Raw genomic sequence first — 20722 nt, 5'->3', positions numbered from 1 at the left:
CCAGGTCATGTGGACAGCATGACTAAGCTGCTTCTGGCAAACCAGAACAGCGCACGGAAACGCCGTTTACCTTCCCGGCGGAGCGGTACCTATTTATCTACTTGCACTTGACATGCTTTCAAACCGCTAGGTTGGCAGGAGCAGGGACCGAGCAACAGGAGCTCACCCTGTCGCGGGGATTCGAACCGCCGACCTTCTGATAGGCAAGTCCTAGGCTCTGTGGTTTAACCCACAGCGCCACCTAAACACCACCAGTTTCTCTGAATAGGGGGGATAGTGAAAGGGCCCTGTGGTTCAATAAGAGAGAACATGTTCTGCATTCAGCAGGTCCCATATCAAACGCCAGAATTATAAAGACATGTGATTTATTATATCTAGAGAGATAATATAAGCACTAACACAAAACTATGACCAGGAAACAGCTAAAAGTCATCAGAAGTGCCTTCTGATACAGCTGCAATTACAGTTGGGCAGGTCACTGTATGGCTAAGTTATTGGTATGAACTTCTATGAACTTCAGGAGCACCCAACTTTAATCAGGATGATAGGATGCTTGTGGTGGAGTGCTATATATACATGTTAAACGATTTCTCTAAAAATTCATAAATCAGCAACATCTTTAACTCGGGTAGCAGGGTTGAGAACTTGCAGAGGTGCTGCCAGCCAGAGTGGACAACAATGGGAGAGATGAATGAACTGTCTGACTTTGGATAAGGCACCTTCACAACTTCTCTGACCCCTTAATAAGCCCATCTGAAAACTGCCCTTATAAGTTCCCCATAGAATAGATTGTTCAAGTTAATTGTGCTGACTATGTAAGAAGATACTCTGCTGCATAAAATCTTCTGCCCATTAATTATGACTAATGATATTTGTATTTTGAGAAAGATAAGATTCCCTGTTTGTGTTCAATATACCACTTATAATATTGTAAACTAATATCATAACTACTACCTCCTGGCAAAAGCCTATCTAAACACAAGCTTGTTTATCTATCTATCTATCTATCTATCTATCTATCTATCTATCTATCTAGCATACCCTCTTGCAGTTAAGGATGCCTTAGTAATTTTTCCTGTTTTTCCCCCTTAACCAATTTTCTGTTCTAGAATCACATTATCAAATTACTGTAAGGCAGTTTTCCCCATAATGTTAAGGAACATAAAACATATAGCTATACTATGCAATATAGCTGCACATACTTGCATAGTATAATGTGTTAGTTATAGTAACAATAAACAGTTTCGTGTATTAAAAGAAATATGGAGGAAAAGCGAGTACAATGACTTCACAACTGACACTTTCATATTTTCCACAATATCCAAAGTGAATTGTGCATCTCCTTCTCTACATCATGATGGTATGCTAAAGAGCCTCTCCTCCTTCCAGAGGGGAGGGGTTGTGAGCGGGAGACGATTCCTGCGTCATGCAGGAGGCGCTCCGCCCCCTGCTTCAACTCCAGGGCTGGCGCGCTATGCCCCTCCCTGGTTGGGCACCCAATAGGGAAGCTCGGCGGCGTGGCTTGCCGTTGGATGCTAAAGACGGTGACATTTTGTGCACCTGTGAAGTCTGAAGTATTAACATATTAACATATTCCATTTTGAGCATCACAGAAAATGAGAAGGGGTCTTGAATTTCCTGAAACCCTAACCCTTGTGTAGCTGAATACCCAAGGCACTCTATCACATTATGCTAAAATATGGTTTAAAATGATGGGCACTGACTGGAAGAAGACTAGAGAGCTTTGGGTTCACATATTTCCCTTCTCCATTTGTCCTGCATGACCACAAAGTGGGCTCCAGTGGTTTCTACTTTTGTAGAAAAAGAAAATTGGTGTCATGGTTTAACAAATTCAAGGTAGTTTAACAAACTCATAACTCATGGTTTGAAGCTGGCTTGTGTTCGTTGTTTATGGGTTTATGATCCCCAGTTCCACACAAGCAGCTAATATTAGGGAAAAGTAAAAGCTGCTGAAGTCTTCCTGCTGTCTGCAGGAGAAGATGGAAGGAAGAACATGTGAACCTGAGGCTCACCTGGGATCATCCTAACTTTTATTCATCACATTAAGCCATGGTTCAGTGTGACATGTGAACACACCCTGTGTCTATGTTTATATGAAAAACAAGAGGGTTCCAACACAGCAAACTGTAAACCGTATTATATTCTTATTGCATATTTACTTAATTATTTTGCTAATTGGCTAAACAGATGGGTCATAATCCAGCACAGAAGTTATGCATACTTAAGACCACTGAATCAATTGGCTTAAGTATACTTAATTATATGCTCTGGTGTGCTGAGTGAATTCAAGTACATTTTCATACAAAAACAAACATAGGAATACTTACATAACAAATGAATATAGTTGACTAAACCATCAACTATATTATGGAAGTCTTTGGAGAGTGTTTATAAATTTGTAATTCTGACATTCCAGAGAATTGCCAATTTACAGGGAAATGGAATCAAACAATTCTATCATTTCATATATATAAAAACACCCCATCTGGGCCATTTTAATATATTTAGTTTTGCACTAATAATTAATATTACCCCAAGCAAGATTTTAAGCAACACCAGGCATTCAAGGGCATTTTTTTTCCAGCTCCAGTACAGTATTCTTAACAAAGGAAATAAAAATGCGTACATATGTCCTCTTCAATTACAGTTGCCAATCCTAGAGCCAAACAAAAACATCTAGAAATTACAGAAAATAAGTATTCCGTTCAACGTCCTTAGCCCCCACCCCCACCCCTTTTTTGTATAGATATGAGTCTAGATCATTTGAATTTTTCCTTAATAAAGGTAAACTTTATGTAACTCACACAGGGTCCCTCCCTAGGCAAAGCTATAACATCTAGAAACCAACCCTACTGACAGAAGTTTGATAATATATGTAAATGCATCCACTGTAAATCAGGGCACATATTTGTTTAGTAAATCTTCATGAAAGCACGTATCCGTAGGCAGTTACAGTATACTAGTGGGATGTGATATATTTACTTATAATATGAAACAAAATTCCTAAAAATAGAAAGCCAACAGCTTATCAAGTACTTGGAAAGACACTTTAAAATGTGCTAGGATACAGACGTGTTTTGATAAACTAAAAAAGAAATACACTGATGACGTGGGTGGACGTTTCCAGGGGATGCTTGGAGAGTGTTCTAGAGCCCCGTTGAACCTTCAATGTGGGGTTCATCAGGGTTGGGTTTGATTTTATCCCCTGTGCTGTTTAACATCTACATGAAACCTCCGAGTGGGGTCGTTTGGAGTTCTGGAGTACGTTGTCATCAAAATGCTGATGACACACAGCTCAACTTCTCCTTTACATCTGCAGGTGAGGCAGTGGATGTGCTGGACCATTACTGTCTTGCCGAAATAATGGACTTGAGGAGAGCCAACAAACTGAAGCTCAATCCAGATAAGACTGGGGCACTGTTAGTGGGTGGTTCCCTAGACTGGATGGATGAGAGGTTGCTTGCTACTGATGAGATTACACTGCCTCTGAAGGACCCTCTGAGACCCTTCTAGGTGTGCCTCCTCCATGAGAGGTCCGGAGGATAGCGACACGAGAGCAGGCCTTTTCTGCAGTGGCTCCCCATCTGTGGGATGCTCACCTGGTGCCATCATTATACATCTTTAGGCACCAGGTAAAAACATTCCTCTTCAACCAGGCCTTGGGCTAATTAACATTCTATGTCCTTTTGGGGTGGGTCTATGTGTTGGGGTGGGTATTGTTTTGTTTTGTTCTGGTTCTTGTTTTTATTATGTATTTTGTGTTTTTATTTTGTATTTTTATAGTTTGAACTACTCTGACATCTTTGGGTGAAGGGTGGTATACAAATTTAATGAACAAAAATAAAAATAAATGTGCAAACTGAATCAAATGTTGTCACTATTCCTATGCTTAGCACTAAACTTTTGCCTTTTTATGGACTGGGCTTTACAGCCAGGATTATTATTTTCCCTCAATATCTGACTATCAGAAGTCACTACAGAAGAATGGTGGTGGTAAATTGACAAAAAGACCATTATTGGCAACTTTACAAGAAAGGTTACTCTCCTAAATCAAGCAAGAGAACTCATAACATAGCAGGGTAATAGAATTTTAAGGTCAGATACTTTCAGATGATAAAATTAGTCATATTTGAATTTAGGCATTTGCCCAATCTAGAAACAAATAAAGCATTCCCAAGAGATTATAGACACTCCATGTAAAACAACAATGTATGTTTTCAGTCCTGTGTCAAATAGCAGAATATAAACCTCAGCTTACATTTTCCCAAAGTGCTTCATCCATATTGTGTTTGAATTTATTCAATCCTCCTAAATGGATACTGAATCTAGCTAGACAAATATAATCTAACCCAAGATAATTAAATAAAATGTCAATGCATCTCTATGCAAATTGTGAGAACCTAGCTCAGCAGAATACTCTAGATATCCCATAAAAGCACCCTGCAGTTCAATACTGTATTACTTTAAGTGTAACCTTATCCAGTAGCTGTCTTAAGAATTTGCGAGATCTTTGTCCTGAGTCCATAACCCAAATTGAGCCCTGAAATGTCAACAAGATTTCCAGGAAGGGAAAATCAAATAAGCAGCCAAATTAACCCACAATCTACTCTGTCTAGTAGGATGAATGTACAAGCATGATGACATCATTGGTGGCTGAAAGTAGGACAAGACTACTGAATAAGAACAGGACTTGAAAAATTCATACATTTCAAAATTTCAAACATTTCTAACTTTGTTCACACAGCATCCCCACACAATTTTTGCAGCTCCTCAGCAAAGGTGTTGTCATCCATTGGGATCAACTCCTGAGCTGTTGGGCTCTAGAGCTCCTGTCTCCTCCCCACCTTTTGAAAACTTAAAAGAAAATACTTTGAGTAGATAGTGGCTGGTCACACTACAAAATGCACCACCTTAATTTGTGAAGAGCAGTCCATCTATTGGTCAGTGTCATGGGCTTGTGTCCCAAGTTCTCTATGAACCTCTTATCACACATGTTCCTCAGGATCTTCAGCAGTTCCCCTCTGCGCCCCTTGTGAATGCAAATTTACTTGTGCATAATGGCAGGTTCCCAGGAGAAACACACCCCAAATTCCTTCCAGGAACCTGAAAATCTGTCAAAACTGGAAAACTCTCTAGCCTCTCATAACTTCTGTTACCTCGCCTTTGACAATAAGATATTAAGTGGATTGTAACAATGTTTTGTATATACTATCTAAAAGAACTGATGAGAAAAAGAGGGATAAGAGAGATCTTTGTAATTTCTAACATTCGTAAGCTCATTGTTGCATAGTTTGCTGAAGCTCCCTGCATGCCTTCTCTTGGCTCCATGTAAGAATATAGCTTCTTTACGGTTTGTTGTTGTTTAGTCGTTTAGTTGTGTCCGACTCTTCGTGACCCCATGGACCAGAGCACGCCAGGATATGATACTCAGGGTGAATCCTAGCTGACTACATCAACAGAATCAAACTGCTTGGCATTGAAATCACAGTATTTGATTGGTGGGTGCGTCAATGCTTTCAAGGATTAAGCTATTACACAGGCATATGGAACTGTGATGCTGAAAGGAATTCAGCTGATGAGAAAGCACACAAACAAGGAATACAACCATATGTTTAACTGATAGAAGAGACGTTGGTGCTCTCTGTAATGAAGTGGCTGACTCTCTTGTTGAGTTCTTGAATAAATATTTTGAAGTTGATTCTGATCTGTAGCTCAAAGGGAAGCCTTTTGAAACCTTCAGTAAACCAGGAGGAAGTTCACAAGGTGTTATTTGCTGAACTTGATCTGTCCGAACTTTCATTAGAGTAGGGGAGATTCCCTACTCTAGGAGTAGAAGTGATGTTCACAGATGATGACACATTTGTTTCACTTTCTTGCATTATCTGATCCACACAGAAATGTCACAGTGCTCACGATCCTTCTTCTGGCAGCTAAGCTTCACAGTGCTGTTGCTGAGCATCTCACCTACACAAATGTCACCTTGAAGTCCATCAACGGAAACAAAGCTCTCAGTTGATTCAGAAACAGAACATCTGCATCTATCACAATATGCCACCACTCATCGAATGGGATCCCAGGGCATCAGTGCTTCTGTAGATTAAAATATGTGAGCAGAGGACCAAAAATATGGCCATGGCAAGACAGCAGTTGTGCTTTAAGGGATTTTCTTCAGAGGCTTGCAAGCACAACAAACTCAAAACACTCAATCCCAGGTGTTGACAGTCTGATCAGCATGAAACAAATAAATTGAAACATACTCAGCACAATGTGAAAGGAGGTACCATGGCACAACTGTGTAATATTCAGTTTTGTGTTTGCTTTGTGCTGGTATGTAACAGCTGCATACTTACATACACTGTTAAAACAGAGTTCAATAAATGCCAAAGTCCATAAATGGCTTGACTAGTCAAGTAGTTAGAGCCATAATATACTATTTATATAAGCTTATGAAGATTTCAAATGAACCAGTATTCATCTTCATTTTCTATTTCTTTTTATCTTTTCTCATCTATCTATTTTTTAAAGAAACTACATAGCTCCTTATTAAATCTCATATGCCCAACTGCACAAAAACTTATTTCACACTGCCACCAATTTTTTGACACTGCACAAAATGCGTCTGGTTCGACGTTATAACTTAATAACTACTCCAGGGTTTATTCTAAGAGGTTTTATGTTATTCTTGTCACTGGCTCATAATTCTTACTTTCACATAATGTGCTCAACAAAGATTTGCAGAGCTCGAGGGGGGGGGGGGAAGAAGTCTGAATATAGTAGGATAGAGTTTGCCAACTTTTTGGACCCATGGGCACATTTGCCTGCTCCACAGTTGCACATGCACAGCCATGCAAACATGTGTACGCATGTACAAAAGGCTTCCTTCAAGCCTAAGTTCCATTTGGGGAGAAGAGGACAGGACCTGGCAGGGACCAAGGAAGGCTTCTGAGGGAGCATGTGCAGTGGTGTGTACCATGGGGGAAGAAAACATTCATTCATTCATTCATTCATTTAAGAAGAGGCTATTAAAAGTGAGTTAATGACAAAAACAACTCATAAACAATGGAGTGCCTGATTCATAGCTTCAGTCTCTTATGTCACTACATTAGAAAATCTGTAGTCTGCGCTTAACTTCAGTATAATAATTTGAGAAACATATTTACTGCATGTTTTCATCCATTTTCACGTAAGTTCTAGAAAATTCTCTCTTCCCGCCCCCCATCTACTAAGTCCTAGTTTAAGAACACCAAATAAGCTGGGGGGTTTTTAAAGTCAGTTCCTTCTATCATTATACAGTAATCTTGAGAAAATGTATGTATGAATCTCAAAAAGAGCTTAATATTCCCCAATTACCTATTTCTCTTAAGTGAAATGGACGAACTATCTATCTGCTTTATTTTTTTACCTCACCTAAATCATTTCTGGGTCGAGATTTCATGAATTTCAATACATATCACATGGATATATTTCATCCATGGATAATTTCAGTATGCATGATTCAATTAACAGAACATTATTTATTTATTTTGAAACATTATTTATGCACCACTAAAACAGGCACACACAGTATGTTTGAACACACTGGTTGCACTCACCCAGCCCCAGGCACAAGCAGAGTAAACAGATCAGGAAGTCTGGCTTCTCTATGTGTCTGTACTTCAGAACACAGTTTGTTGCTGCTTCTTAACAAACCACAATCAAGAGACAACCTTAAGCCGTGGTTAATTGCTGATGTGCTGATTGTTTATCCCATTCGCACTAGGGGAAGAGTGAAGTAGGAGTGACCTAGCAGCATCCAACACCATGCTGCTCTTTCACAATAAATCACGATAAGCCAGAAAGTCTGCCTTATCATTACAAGCAAACACTATCTCGCTAAAGCTCATGGCAATTTCTTCCACATAAATATTTACAGAAATAACTAGTTGCCATTTTAGATTGTTTATCTTAACCCTGCATCTAGAACAACAATGTGTTTTTTTTAAATGCAAAGCACACCTCACACTGGAGAATTCCAGAGTTTTATTTGTCTGCTATTAATTTTAGTGAATTCTCATATATGGTTTTGATTGACAAATATAAGTGTCCGTTGGACAAGTGGAGAACACAATTTACACACTTACAATGACTGACAGCAGGTGTGTGAACTGCCACATAAATCTCATGTGCAGCTACTTTAAACATGTCCAGTTTATGGAAGCAAACAAACAAACTATGTAAACTTTTAAGTTACAGCTGCATTCCTCCAAGGACTACAAAAAAGACCAAGAACACGCAAAGGATCTGTTGACAAGTGCAGTGTTTGCAAGGTGAGAGAATTTAAAGTAAGTGCACAATGACAGGTAGAAATATCCCAAGATGCTCTGCAACAACCTGAAATAACCAGAACAAATATATCAAACACAAATAAATACTGATGGTAGTTATTCATAGCAAGTTAACAGGACTAAAGTACAGTGGTACCTCTGGTTACGTACTTAATTCGTTCCGGAGGTCCGTTCTTAACCTGAAACTGTTCTTAACCTGAAGCACCAATTTAACTAATGGGGCCTCCTGCTGCTGCTGCCGCGCCGCCGGAGCCCAATTTCTGTTCTTATCCTGAGGCAAAGTTATTAACCTGAAGCACTATTTCTGGGTTTGCGGATTCTGTAACCTCAAGCATATGTAACCTGAAGCGTATGTAACCCGAGGTACCACTGTACTCTGGTCACTAGGACATACCAACTTTCAAGGGGTTCTGGAAATATAGTAGAGGAAGAGGAAGAGAAAGAGGAAGAGGAGGAGGAGGAGGAGGAGGAGGAGGAGGAGGAGGAGGAAAAATAGTAGTAGCAGCAGTAGTGGGGGTTTTCCCCATATGAGTACAAGATCTGTACATTACTATTAGTGTACTGCTTTACCAGAGGTAGGGAACCTGTCTCTCCAGATATTGGTGGATGACAGCTATAATTCCTGACCACTGGACCATGCTGGCTGGGGCTAATGGGAGTTGGGAGTCAAACAGCATCTGCAGGAACACAGGTTCCCCATCGCTGTTATATAACTACTGATATATTTGGGCTTAATTAACAGTACTTCTTTCTCCACTTATTTCTTAATAAACAGTGGCTTATTATCAACTTATTGCCAGAGGATCCAGGAATGCTTTACAGAGAGTCTTGCAAAGAAACTGTGGATGGTTTAGAATCAGGAGTGGTTAAATATCCATTTCAAAGGCAGCATTTTCTACGTGGAAAAATGGGAAGGCCTCTGTTTTTCTTCGCCCAGGCACAAACCAGACAGAAACAGCAGTAGTTTTATCTTCACTGTAATTACTGTGCCAGCAGTACAAAAGTAAAGTACTTTACTGAAATAAATGTGGAAATAAAAGTGTGGGTACAAACCCCATTGCTACTTCTCATGTTATTTATTCAGCAAAACAGGAGTATTACAGCAAGAAGTGTTGACTGCGCATAACTATCACTGAAAGATGTCAGTCTGTAAAGCTACTCCCACAAACAATCATTATTGCTATCTTCAGATTTGTTGAATTCCCATCCCTCTACACCAGGCATGGCCAAACTTGATCCTCCAGATGTTTTGGGACTACAACTCCCATCATCCCTAGCTAACAGGACCAGTGGTCAGGGATGATGGGAACTGTAGTCCCAAAACATCTGGAGGGCCAAGTTTGGCCATGCCTGCTCTACACAATCCTGGAGTTGGTCTTCAGATACCCAGCTCTAAGGGTCATATAGGGGTTCAAAAGTTAAATCCAGAACTTTAAATTGTACCCAGAAACAAAAAGGAATCCAGTGATTTTTATTTTTGAACTAAGGATGTGTCTTCTGATTGACCAGCCTTAGTTAATCATCTAGCTCCAGGTTTCCTGAACCAGCTGTAGTTTCCAAGGTATGGTCCCTCTAGGTGTTTTTGATTACTACTTCCATCAGCCCCATCTGGCACAGCTGTCTTGGTAGGGTTTGATGGAAGTTGTAGTCCAAACATCTGGACAATACCAGATTGGCAAAGGCAGCAGTACTCTAACCTAGATGTTATCTGGGCACAAAGAACTGTGACTAGAGAGAAGTAGGAGCTGGTGCACCAGACTCATATAAGAAACAGTAAAAGGTGTTTTCAGCTACAGATGCCACCTCAACACACAAAAAATTAGGGCGAGAGCTAACTGCCAAGCTGATCCATTAGAAAGAATAAAACTGCAACCAGAATGGGAGAAAATAACACTTCCCTGACTAGACAAACCAGCTACCAACAGCACCATCTATTAAATATAATGTGGTCTGTAAGTTAGCTTGTGTACTATCCATCATGTCTAGAAAATACATTGAAATGAGAGTCCACACTTTACTGAAAGATATATAGAAAATTACATTTTCAAGATTACCCACTCTTTATCTACTACCATGTTCAGACTACTTAAGTGAACAACTCTTTTCTTTTTGCCCATTAAGAAAGATACTGTGTTTTCCTTTTACCTTCTTGAGATCAAAAGCTTATTTTGCAAAGACTCCGCCACCCCATAGGTCAACGGCTTGCACCATATTTTCATGACAAACACTTATGCAGGACAAATTGCAGACAGGCATGAAAAGGCAAAGCAGTAAGCTGGAGTTAGTCCAATCTCATGTTAGCTACTTTGACTTTAATGGAGTACTACATGCAACAAAACAATTAAGAGAGGGGGGAAAGAAATACAATTTCAGACTTATTAAAAATGCATAAAGTGCCCACTTGGAACAGTATAAATTAATGTATCTCCTGCCACACCGTTAGTTGCAAGGCTAAGAATGATGCTACTCAGCAGGCTAGTGCTTTAATGAAGAAGCACCTGAATTCCAGGGAGGAACACCTGTGGTTGGAAATCAGAAAACACTTGCGATCAAAAAGAGAGCTGCTGAGTAATGTGTTTTCTGGATCTCAGTCCCATGTGTTTCTAAAGAGGGTACATATAATAACACAGTTTGAAATATTCCAGCGTACGAGAGTAGAGTACTAACAGAACAAAGGAAGAGAGCATATACTTTTAGGTATATGCAAAGTAAGGTTAGAGTCATTCACTTCAATAAGCAGAGTTACAGGAAAGTATTTATCATGATTAAGGAGGGGGGGGAGTTATACAGAAGAGGCGCCAACGAAACATAGCTCAAATGGAAGGGAGACCCATTATTCTGAGCATGTGAACAAACATATATACATGCTTTCTTTCTCTGTACAACTAAGTGTAATGTTCCTGATTGGTCCATACCATTTGATTGTTGTTTAAGACAAGACTACAGGTAGACCACCCAGCTCATTCAACTTTTTAGAAAATGAATGTACTACTCACTGGCTTGGATAGTAAGATAAGTAAACTCAAGGAAGTTCACAAAAGCAAAGTTTCCTGTCTTCCCTCCTACATCCAACTCTGCCCCCAGAAAAACTCTCTGGAGGAGAGAAGAAATATGGGAGAGTGTAAAGGGGAGAACCCTACAAAATCAGGCCAAGGTCCACCCAATTTTAGGCAATTAACCTCGCATATCCCATCCCACATTGTTCAGACCTGACTCTTGACCCGCCAGAGGTGTGGCTATGGTGGGGAATGGGGAAAATTTATTTCCTTAAGTTAACTTATATTAGGATCTAAACCATTATTTTTAGCCTCCCATACTCTGATCTTTCAGTTCCTCTCGACAAGCTTACCTAATTTTGGCAGGGAATAGGGCACTTTGAAGTAGTCTTCATAAAACTCAACTAGTCTCCGAGTAATGTTTAGAGCATAATCCCCAGATCCTCTTCTGATGGCATCAGGTCTTGCATACAATCGGATCTGATTGGAAAACAAAACAAATGAAATGACTGGTCATTATGTTTTCTGCCATTTTACATGGATTACAAAGTGAAAAGGTCCAAATCTGTTAGGTCTCTCTGTCTCCCCCTGCCCTCCCCTCCCTCCAAATCCCAATATGAGCAGCATAGATGGCTTTACTGAAATAACAAACTTGCACAATTAAAAATAACAAAGCTGAAAGTGCCACCAATCCAAAACTGTAGCTGTATATGGTGCCAAATACACAGATTTTAATACATCTTGCATCAAATATGAATATTCAATGCAATTGCTTACATGTGTTTTCCAGAGATATGATGGCACAGTGGATTAGTGTAATGGCTCTTTGCCTACTTTAAATGTAGAGGTGGCTCAGTAGGAAAGGAGTTCATGGCAAGTTAAAGGCACTTTCCATCAAACCCTGAACACATTAGCAGGCTGTGTAGGTAATATAATAATTCACCCACCCTTTCTTATACTGGCACTGATGAGCAAAATAAGCCCTCAGAAATAACCATTTATAAGCTTATTCGTGTACACAAACAATTAGTATTCCTGAAGCCCATCCATGACTGCTCCAGGCCAGTATTTCTATTTTCAAAATGCAGTAAGTATATTAAAGCTGTTCATACTTCTTACACAATGTAGATGCTGAAGCTGCGTTCAGCATAAAACATTTCAGCTGTCTTCCTGTATGAATCACCAAAATGAAACAGCCATTTCTTCATCTAGTGGGTGTGGGTTGCAGCCTTCATTGCTTCTGTAGGCTGTTCCTGTCAGCCAAAGTTTTTTAAAGTGCCTCACAGAGCATATAGAATTTGTCAGCCTATAAGCTAATGCACATCAAACACTGCTGCTATTCACCCCAAAGCAGGGCTATATGCAATCAGCGGCTCAGTTCCCATGTCACTTGAAGCCTCAGTTAAGAATAACCATGGTTTAAAGAAGAACATGTGGAATGCTCAGGGTCAAAGCTATGTCCACTTTGTGCTTAGAGTTTGGCTTAGAGTTGTGTCTGAACCCAGGTTCATGATTTCTCTCTCTCTCTCCAAACAATCCATGAGCTGTAACCAAAGGTTTGTTCTTGGTGAAGTACTCATGGTTTGTTTGAGGGAGTCAAACCTTAAGCCCATGATCAGATTTAACACTGAGCCAAACCATGGATTAGCTCTTAATAGTGGCAATGGTGATTTTTCTCCCAGCATGCCACATGCTTACCTTTAAACCATGGTTACTGTGTAAACAAGGCCAATATGCAAACCATTAATGTGGTTGACTGCCAAATGCAACAATAGCATACTCTGCTCCCTAAAAATCTACACCAATAGGGATCAGTCTTGAAAAGAGTGCGCCACAAAGCAAATCCAAAGTTATGAAGTTGTACCACTTGAGTGCTTGCTATAGTACAGGGACAGCCAACTTCCAAGAGACTGCAATCTACTCACATAATTAAAAACTGGCAGTGAGGGGGGTTCAGGTCAAATTTGTTGAGCTTTTTTTAAGAAGGAAAGCTGTTTTTTCAGGGGTTCAGGTAAAAGTTGTTGAGCTTTGACCTGAATCCCATTTGGGGGGGGGGGGGGAGAGAGCATGGGAAAGGAATAAATGAAAAAAGTATCTCACCAAGAGATCACTAATGAAACAGTCAGCCTAGCAGTGAGAGCTCCTTCTTCCATTCTAGCGATCTAGAGGGTGGGGTGAGGGGGCGGGGGCTGATGGAGGAGCCAGCAATTGACCGCGATCTACCAAAACCTCCTGGGGATTGACCATTAGATCGCGATTGACCTGTTGGACATCCCTGCTATGCATGCAGCCCTTTCTTCTTCAAAGCACAGTTCTCTACAAAGGCCCCCAGAGTTTAAATGGCTTACACCCATGTAAGTGGCTATAGGCCCACAGTCTATAGAGGCAAACCCATACAATGTGCATGCCTGAGTAAACATCAAAGGAAGGCCCATAGACTCTCCTGCTGTGACTTGTGGCACCCATGGTTTACAACACAATACAATGTTATAGTTAGATCTTCCCTAAAGCAGAGGTCAGTTATGTGCAGAATTGTGTGAAAAAACTGGAGAAAAACTGTTGGTGAATAGCGGTCTTGCCACACTACCCCCTGTGCCTGCTACTGTCTTGCATGTTCTCTTCTGACTTCAAGAAGTCAACAGCATCCATTGTGAGACAATGGAATGATATTTAATATGGCTGCCTCCAGTTCCAATCAGTTCAGCTGGCCTCGGTGCCAAAATATTAAAACACTACAATCAGCATCACAGCTACAGAAGTAACACGGATGCTTGGGATCTTGATGGCTCTCTCACATATTATGCTTTTGCCACTCAAAGATTATGTTTAGACTGCTATAAAGAAAGTTGGCGAGGCATCCATTCTTGGAATAAGTAATAAGTTCTAGAAGACAGAAAGAGGTCTTCTCAGCAAGATTTTAGAATCTTTGATAAAAACGAAGTCTCAAAAGCTACATCTCACATAAGCAATGGGGGAAATGTGCTGGTCAGTGTTTCCCCACTCCTTGCTGTACAGACCAGATGTGCTCAATGTGGAAGCTTCCCAGATGTTGGATGCCCACTCCCATCAGCTCTAGTCAGCACCGCTTAATGGTCAAGAATTATGTAAACTGCAGTCCAACACCATCTGCTGAGCAGCACATTGTTTCCCCCTGTTCCACACCATGACTAATATCTGACTTGCATCCATTCACATGCAGACAAGTGTCATGCCAGGATCATAATCCACATTGCTTTTGGTAAGTGGAAATGACACAATGGGAAGTGGGGAGACAGAATAATTTCCCCAAAGCTTTTCTTGGGAGTTATGAAATTGTACTTTCCGACAAAAACAAAAACACAGGTCATGGTTAATCTTCACATTTATACCGCAGAATCTTAGTAGAGTACCTAATTATTGCCTTTTTCTGAGGAAATGTAAAATAGAAAAAACAATTAAGCTAATGATTCATGTAATACAATTGAGTTTTACTCTCTGGCGAGCCCTTTTTCTACTTTTCAACACTTGAAGCAATGCAGTATATACATGAATTCCATGATCGTATCCACTTTCTTTAGAAAACATTAAACCCCCCCCCACACACACATGTTGCTGGCATCAGTCTGTCTCAAGAGACAATGGAAGAAGAGTGTGTCTTTGGGGGTAAGGACACTTTTCCGTAAGTGTTGTAGTGAATACAGTTCAGTGCATGAGTTTAACACTTATTATAATCCCTGAGCAGTAGGTCCAGATTAGCTACTCTGCAAATGGGAAGGCTCCTTATGTTCAGACAAGGAACAGAGATCCAGCAGAGACTACCTGCTTAAGGAAGTGTGAAGATGGTCTGCATCAACTTAGCATTTCCCCTACACACACACACACACACACACACACACACACACACACAAAACTCATGCTGCTATGGAGTTCCTCCCAACCATTGGAGCAACTTTTCAGGAGGCAAAGGAATCCATGAAGATCACACCCCTTCTTCCAGTAGAAGCAAAGCTCTGCTGAGCTTAACTCTAGATCCACCCCACTGCATGGAGAAACTTGTCCCTAGACAATTGCCACGACTTTGTTCTGTTCTGGTCAATCTATCTGTATCCTTGTACCTTCTTTGTCCATTTCAAAATTTCAGTGCTGCGGTTTCCCAGTGACCTATCTGTTCAATAATATTTTCCCCTCTTACTTGCCCATTCCACAAATCCCACAAATTTGAAAGGAATATACTATTGTAGTCTTTTTTTTTTTTTTTTGCAACTTGTCAATGCTCACAGGCTGTTTTTAAGAGAGAGAGAAATCCAACGGCTGATTCATGCATTGCTTTTTATGTAGCAAAGTCATCACAAGAGAATTTTAAATGTTCTGTTCATGAAGAGAATATATCTTGTGAATGTGGTCTTACAAGATGACAGCTAGTATTTATCATGTATGAGTAAAAGCCTGAGAACTAACACGTTGCTAAATATGGCAAATACTAGGTGTCACTACAGGGAGAACATTGACAAGAAATATTCACCATGTGAGACATGCGAGGTAAAAGTCATATTGTGATGACTTTACCACATTAAATCTTCATATGTGAAAAGGATGGAAAACAAACACGCACAGGGCAGCCCAGTTATCCTCAAAAAACTGCTTGTGTAAATGTAGAGCAAAGTAACTGTGAATAAATAGGGGGAGCGTGAACAGGAGTGGATAAACGACAAACACCCTGCAATTTAGTTGAATTAAACATTGCAAGATAGGGAGCCAGAAAACCCGGACAAAGGCAATGCTCAGTAATAAACCACAGGATAACTCAAAAAGAAATAGAGAAGATCAATACCATGAACTTGTCAGCAGATATTTCAGAATTCAAGAAAAACAATGTTTACTCTATTTCGTGGTGAAACAGATTTGACTGACAAAAATATGCAATTATTTATTATATCCCTGAAGGCTGTTTGATATTTAAACTAAGGGCTTAATAGTATATTAGTTTCATTTCTGCAAGATTAGACCCATGATAGTTTTGAATGTTTTTTGCACAGTTGGATCTAAGTCAAGGAAAACAATCTTCACACAGTATATGTTCAGCTTTAAGCAGTATAAACAAACTTGCCATAATACAGAATAATGCATGCAAGCTGTCACTGAAGCAAGCAGACATCAGAACAAGATGAGTGAGTTAAATTGCTGGAGTCAGAATAATCCAGACAGCCCCACTAATAAAGGTGCCTTGTGGATGTCAGCTGCTACTCACACATTATCAAAAAGTAACTCATGTTGAGCAAAATTTACCAAAACTTTCTACTGAGTAAGGACAACTGAAATGAAAAGGAAAATATGTAGACTTGTACAAACACCATTCATTGCATGGGAATTTGTGCACGAGATGTATCTGGGTCAAAAGAGAAGACATGGCAAGTGTGACCATATCAATACCATCAAACTGTTACCTTTTGGTTACTAGGCTCCCTAGTTTGGGACTTGCATAAGCAAGTCTAAGATGGGGGACACCTGGATTGCCAGCAGTGCATACATGTGAAAAGAATCTAGGGTCTTAGTAGACCACAAGCTTATCAAGAGTCAACAGTGTGATGTGGCAGCAAAGAAATTCTAGGCTGCATAAACAGAAGTATGGTGTTCACATCAATGGAAGTAAGAGTGCCACTCTATTCTATCCTGGTCAGACAATGTGTGGAGAAACTGTGTCTCCAGTTCTGGGCACCACAGTTTCAGAAAAATATTGAAAAGCTGGAATATGTGCAGAGGAGAGTGGCCAAGGTTATAATGATGATGTTGGGTATGTTTAGTCTGGAGAACAGACTGGTTGCTGATACAATAGCCATCTTCAAATATCTGAAGATGGAGCAAGCTAGTTATCTGCTGCTCCAGAGTATGGGACCCAAACCAGTGGACTCAAATTACAAGAAAGGAGATTCTGACTAAACATGAGGAAAAACTTTCTGGCCGTAATAACTGTTTGACAGTGGAATGAACTAGCTTGGAAGGCAGTAGACTCTCTTTCACTGCAGGTATTTAAGCAGAGGTTTGATGACCATCTGTCAGGGATCCTCTGGCTGTAATTCCTGAATTACATTGCAGGGGGTTAGATGATCCTTGAGGTGCCTTCTAAATCTACAATTCTATGATGCTTTGTAACAAAAATGTATTTAGTATATTATAGGGATACAAAATGTCAATGATAAATCAGCTGTTGGCTAAGAGACACTTGCAATGTTTTCAGAAAAATGGCCATGGTTACTTTGGTCGAATCCTTCTGAAGTCAGATAAAAACAAATTTAAAAGAAACAACCATACAAATGGACATAAATTTCAGGAATTCTCATATTTTCCCATTTTTAAACTATATATTCAAGAGAACCTTGCAAAGTGGTCATACCCAGAGGGATGGTATTGAAAGATCAAGATTTTCAAAGATGAAATCAGCCATCTGAAAGATAACAAAACAAAGCCTTATCAAGGGGAAATCCATTATTCCTGGATATGCCCCTTGTATTGCAACATCAAAGAAAAAATGGGTGAGCAAACTGGTAAAACCTTTGAAATGAAGATTATATAGATATGATAAAGCAATATGGCTGCTCTCAAATGAATCTTGTCAATGTTGCACTAACGAGGAGATTTTGCAGTACGAGTACAGATAATAAATTACCTCATTAACAAGTTTTAATTAGTTTTTAAATTGGAATGATTGTGAATTACATGTATATGTTTTTGTCATAATCTTCCGTTTTTGCAATTTCCATCAACATTTAGTTTAACTACTAAATATGAGGAAAGCAGAGAAAATCATTCATCACAAAAGGACACATTATCATTTAAAGTTCAGTAATGTGCTTCTCTAACTTACTTCAAACTTCATTTTTTGAAAAGAACAAATGAATGTATAATCATAGGATGCATACAATGGTTTCACAAATTGTATCACTAAGCAGCAGGGATCACAATGTGGGCAGGGTAGTGAGGAGATGCTAGTCTGTTTAAAAAGAGGCTGTGATTCTGAATAAGTATAACACTGATAACTTATCACTCAGTTTCAAACCGTTTTAAAGGTACAGTGTTTTGTGGCTTTTCTTTTCATTTTGGCTGTTAAAGTAAGTTCAAAATATAATAATAATAATAATAATAATAATAATAATAATAATAATAATAATAATTTATACCCCGCCCATCTGGCTGGGTTTCCCCAGCCACTCTGGGCGGCTTCCAGCAAAATATTAAAATACAGTAATTCATCAAATATTAAAAGCTTCCCTAAACAGGGCTGCCTTCAGATGTCTTCTAAAAGTCAGATAGTTGTTATTTCTTTGACATCTGATGAGAGGCCATTCCACAGGGTGGGTGCCACTACCGAGAAGGCCCTCTGCCTGGTTCCCTGTAACTTCACTTCTCGCAGTGAGGGAACTGTCAAAAGGCCCTCAGCGCTGGACCTGTGTGTCCAGGATGAACGATGAGGGTGGAGATGCTCCTGCAGGTATACTGGACTGAGGCTGTTTAGGGCTTTAAAGGTCAGCACCAACACTTTGAATTGTGCCCAGAAACATACTGGGAGTCAATGTAGGTCTTTCAGGACCAGTGTTATGTGGTCTCGGCAGTCACTCCCGGTCACCAATCTAGCTGTCACATTCTGGATTAGTTGCAGTTTCCGGGTCACCTTCAAAGGTAGCCCCATGTAGAGAGCATTGCAGTTGTCCAAACAAGACATACTTGTCCTCTGCCAAGTGTCTTGCCCATATATCCTTGCCTGGCAACAGAGCTCCTCAAACGAGGCATTGCAGAGAACCACATGCCCCAGAAGGTGGCTTAACTTGTACTGGAAACCAGGCCTTTAAGTGTTGCAGTTCCAGACTTCTGGAATCAAATTACTAGCTGAAATTATGATATGCATCTAACATGATGGCGTTTAGGCACCTACTGAAAGCACTGTTGTTTAAGAAGGCTTTCCCTGAGGTGTGACCCAATCATTTGTGGAACTGAAATTGTACTTTGGAGACATGGTTTTAGTGTGTATAGTTTTACAGGTGGTTTTATTCAAGGCTATTTTTCTATTTAAAAGAAAAGAAAAGAGGAACCAGAACTCACCATGAACACCTCCCTCATTCTTTTAAAATGGCAATGGCGCCCACCTAAGAGGTGCTGGGGAACCCCAGAGAGTTCAACTGAAAAAAAAAACCTCTGGTTTTATTGTTTCTTAAAACTTGAGGAGGGGAGGAACTAATTCAGCTTTTGCGCAGAGTAGAACCACTGAAAAGAATCTAGCTTAGTCATGTTCATTCGTTTCAATGGGCATACTCTGAGTAAAATTTAATTGATTACTATACTTCGTTACTTTCTCTATTTTTTTTTATCTTGCATACCACCTTCAATGGCCTGAAGCTGTGAAACGTTTTATACATTTTCAAAATAAATATAAAGTCAACAACCTTTATGGCCCTCACCCCCCCCCCCGGGTGTCCTAAAATCAGCAAAATAAGTTAAGAGTTTTCTCCCATTGGAGAAGATATGTGAGGCAAGCACCACAATCTCCTGCTAGTTACCCCAGTTCTTTAAAACTGTCTACTCAAGAAGCCCATGAAATCCAGATCTTTTTTTTTTTTATCTTTAAGGAGAGACGGTGAAAGGCAGTTTATTTCAGAGAGAAACCTTTAGTGATATGTTTGAGTCTAATGCTTTTATGATTTTATGCAACTCGTTATATCCTGTCTCCCCCCCCCCCCCCCTTGCAGGCTACTATAGTCTATGTGGAATTTTGTATATTTTTATAGTGCATGCTACATTATGCTTCTAAGAATGGAAATGAAAGATAGTTTTCTAGACTAGGGGGATGAAAATTCAATGAAATGGTTTATATTTACACTGTATGAAGTTGCCGTTTTGCAGGTGGTCAACAACCAAATAAATGTTTATGCAGAAAGATACATGCAGCCCTTTGACAATTGCCAGTTTAAATGTGCATTATATTCTTGGGCTATTTTCCCTGTTCCAGCTTCCCACACTCTGGTTGGTTTTAAATTAGAACTGGTCTGCTGCCATGATGTCAGACAGAGCTATATGCTGTCTTCTCATGAACAGCAGCAGATGGTGACAGAACAGAGCACTGCATCATTATTGGCTATCAAAAAAAAAAGAAAAAGGTATTTCCAATAAGCAACAAGAATCTCACATGAAGCAGCCATCCCATTGCTGTAGTGTGGGAACCACACAACAAAACCTTGAAAGAAACGGGTTACTGAAAAGGGAACTATGAAACATTTCATTGACAGTGATTTTGATCAAAGCCTTCTGAGGTATACACGTAAGATGAACACACCAGCATGGTTCTTTGACTATTTGTGTTTGGATTTTTTCAGAATCCTAAATCTTACTACAAATGTCATTCATAGTCAATTA

The 20722-nt window shown here is 39.8% G+C and overlaps 1 protein-coding gene across 2 annotated transcripts in view; it reads right to left on the bottom strand.

Moving 5' to 3' along the window:
* Positions 1–20722, bottom strand: part of TRHDE (thyrotropin releasing hormone degrading enzyme) — a 201250-nt gene that overhangs the window by 139003 nt on the left and 41525 nt on the right. For both annotated transcript variants that reach the window (XM_028745676.2, XM_028745677.2), the window contains exon 3: positions 11695–11821. In XM_028745676.2, the coding sequence (XP_028601509.2) occupies positions 11695–11821 (127 nt within the window). The remainder of the gene's footprint in view (positions 1–11694; positions 11822–20722) is intronic.

The sequence above is a fragment of the Podarcis muralis genome, chromosome 10, assembly GCF_964188315.1.
Source record: "Podarcis muralis chromosome 10, rPodMur119.hap1.1, whole genome shotgun sequence".
Lineage (NCBI taxonomy): Eukaryota > Metazoa > Chordata > Lepidosauria > Squamata > Lacertidae > Podarcis > Podarcis muralis.
This window is presented reverse-complemented; position numbering and strand designations above follow the sequence as displayed.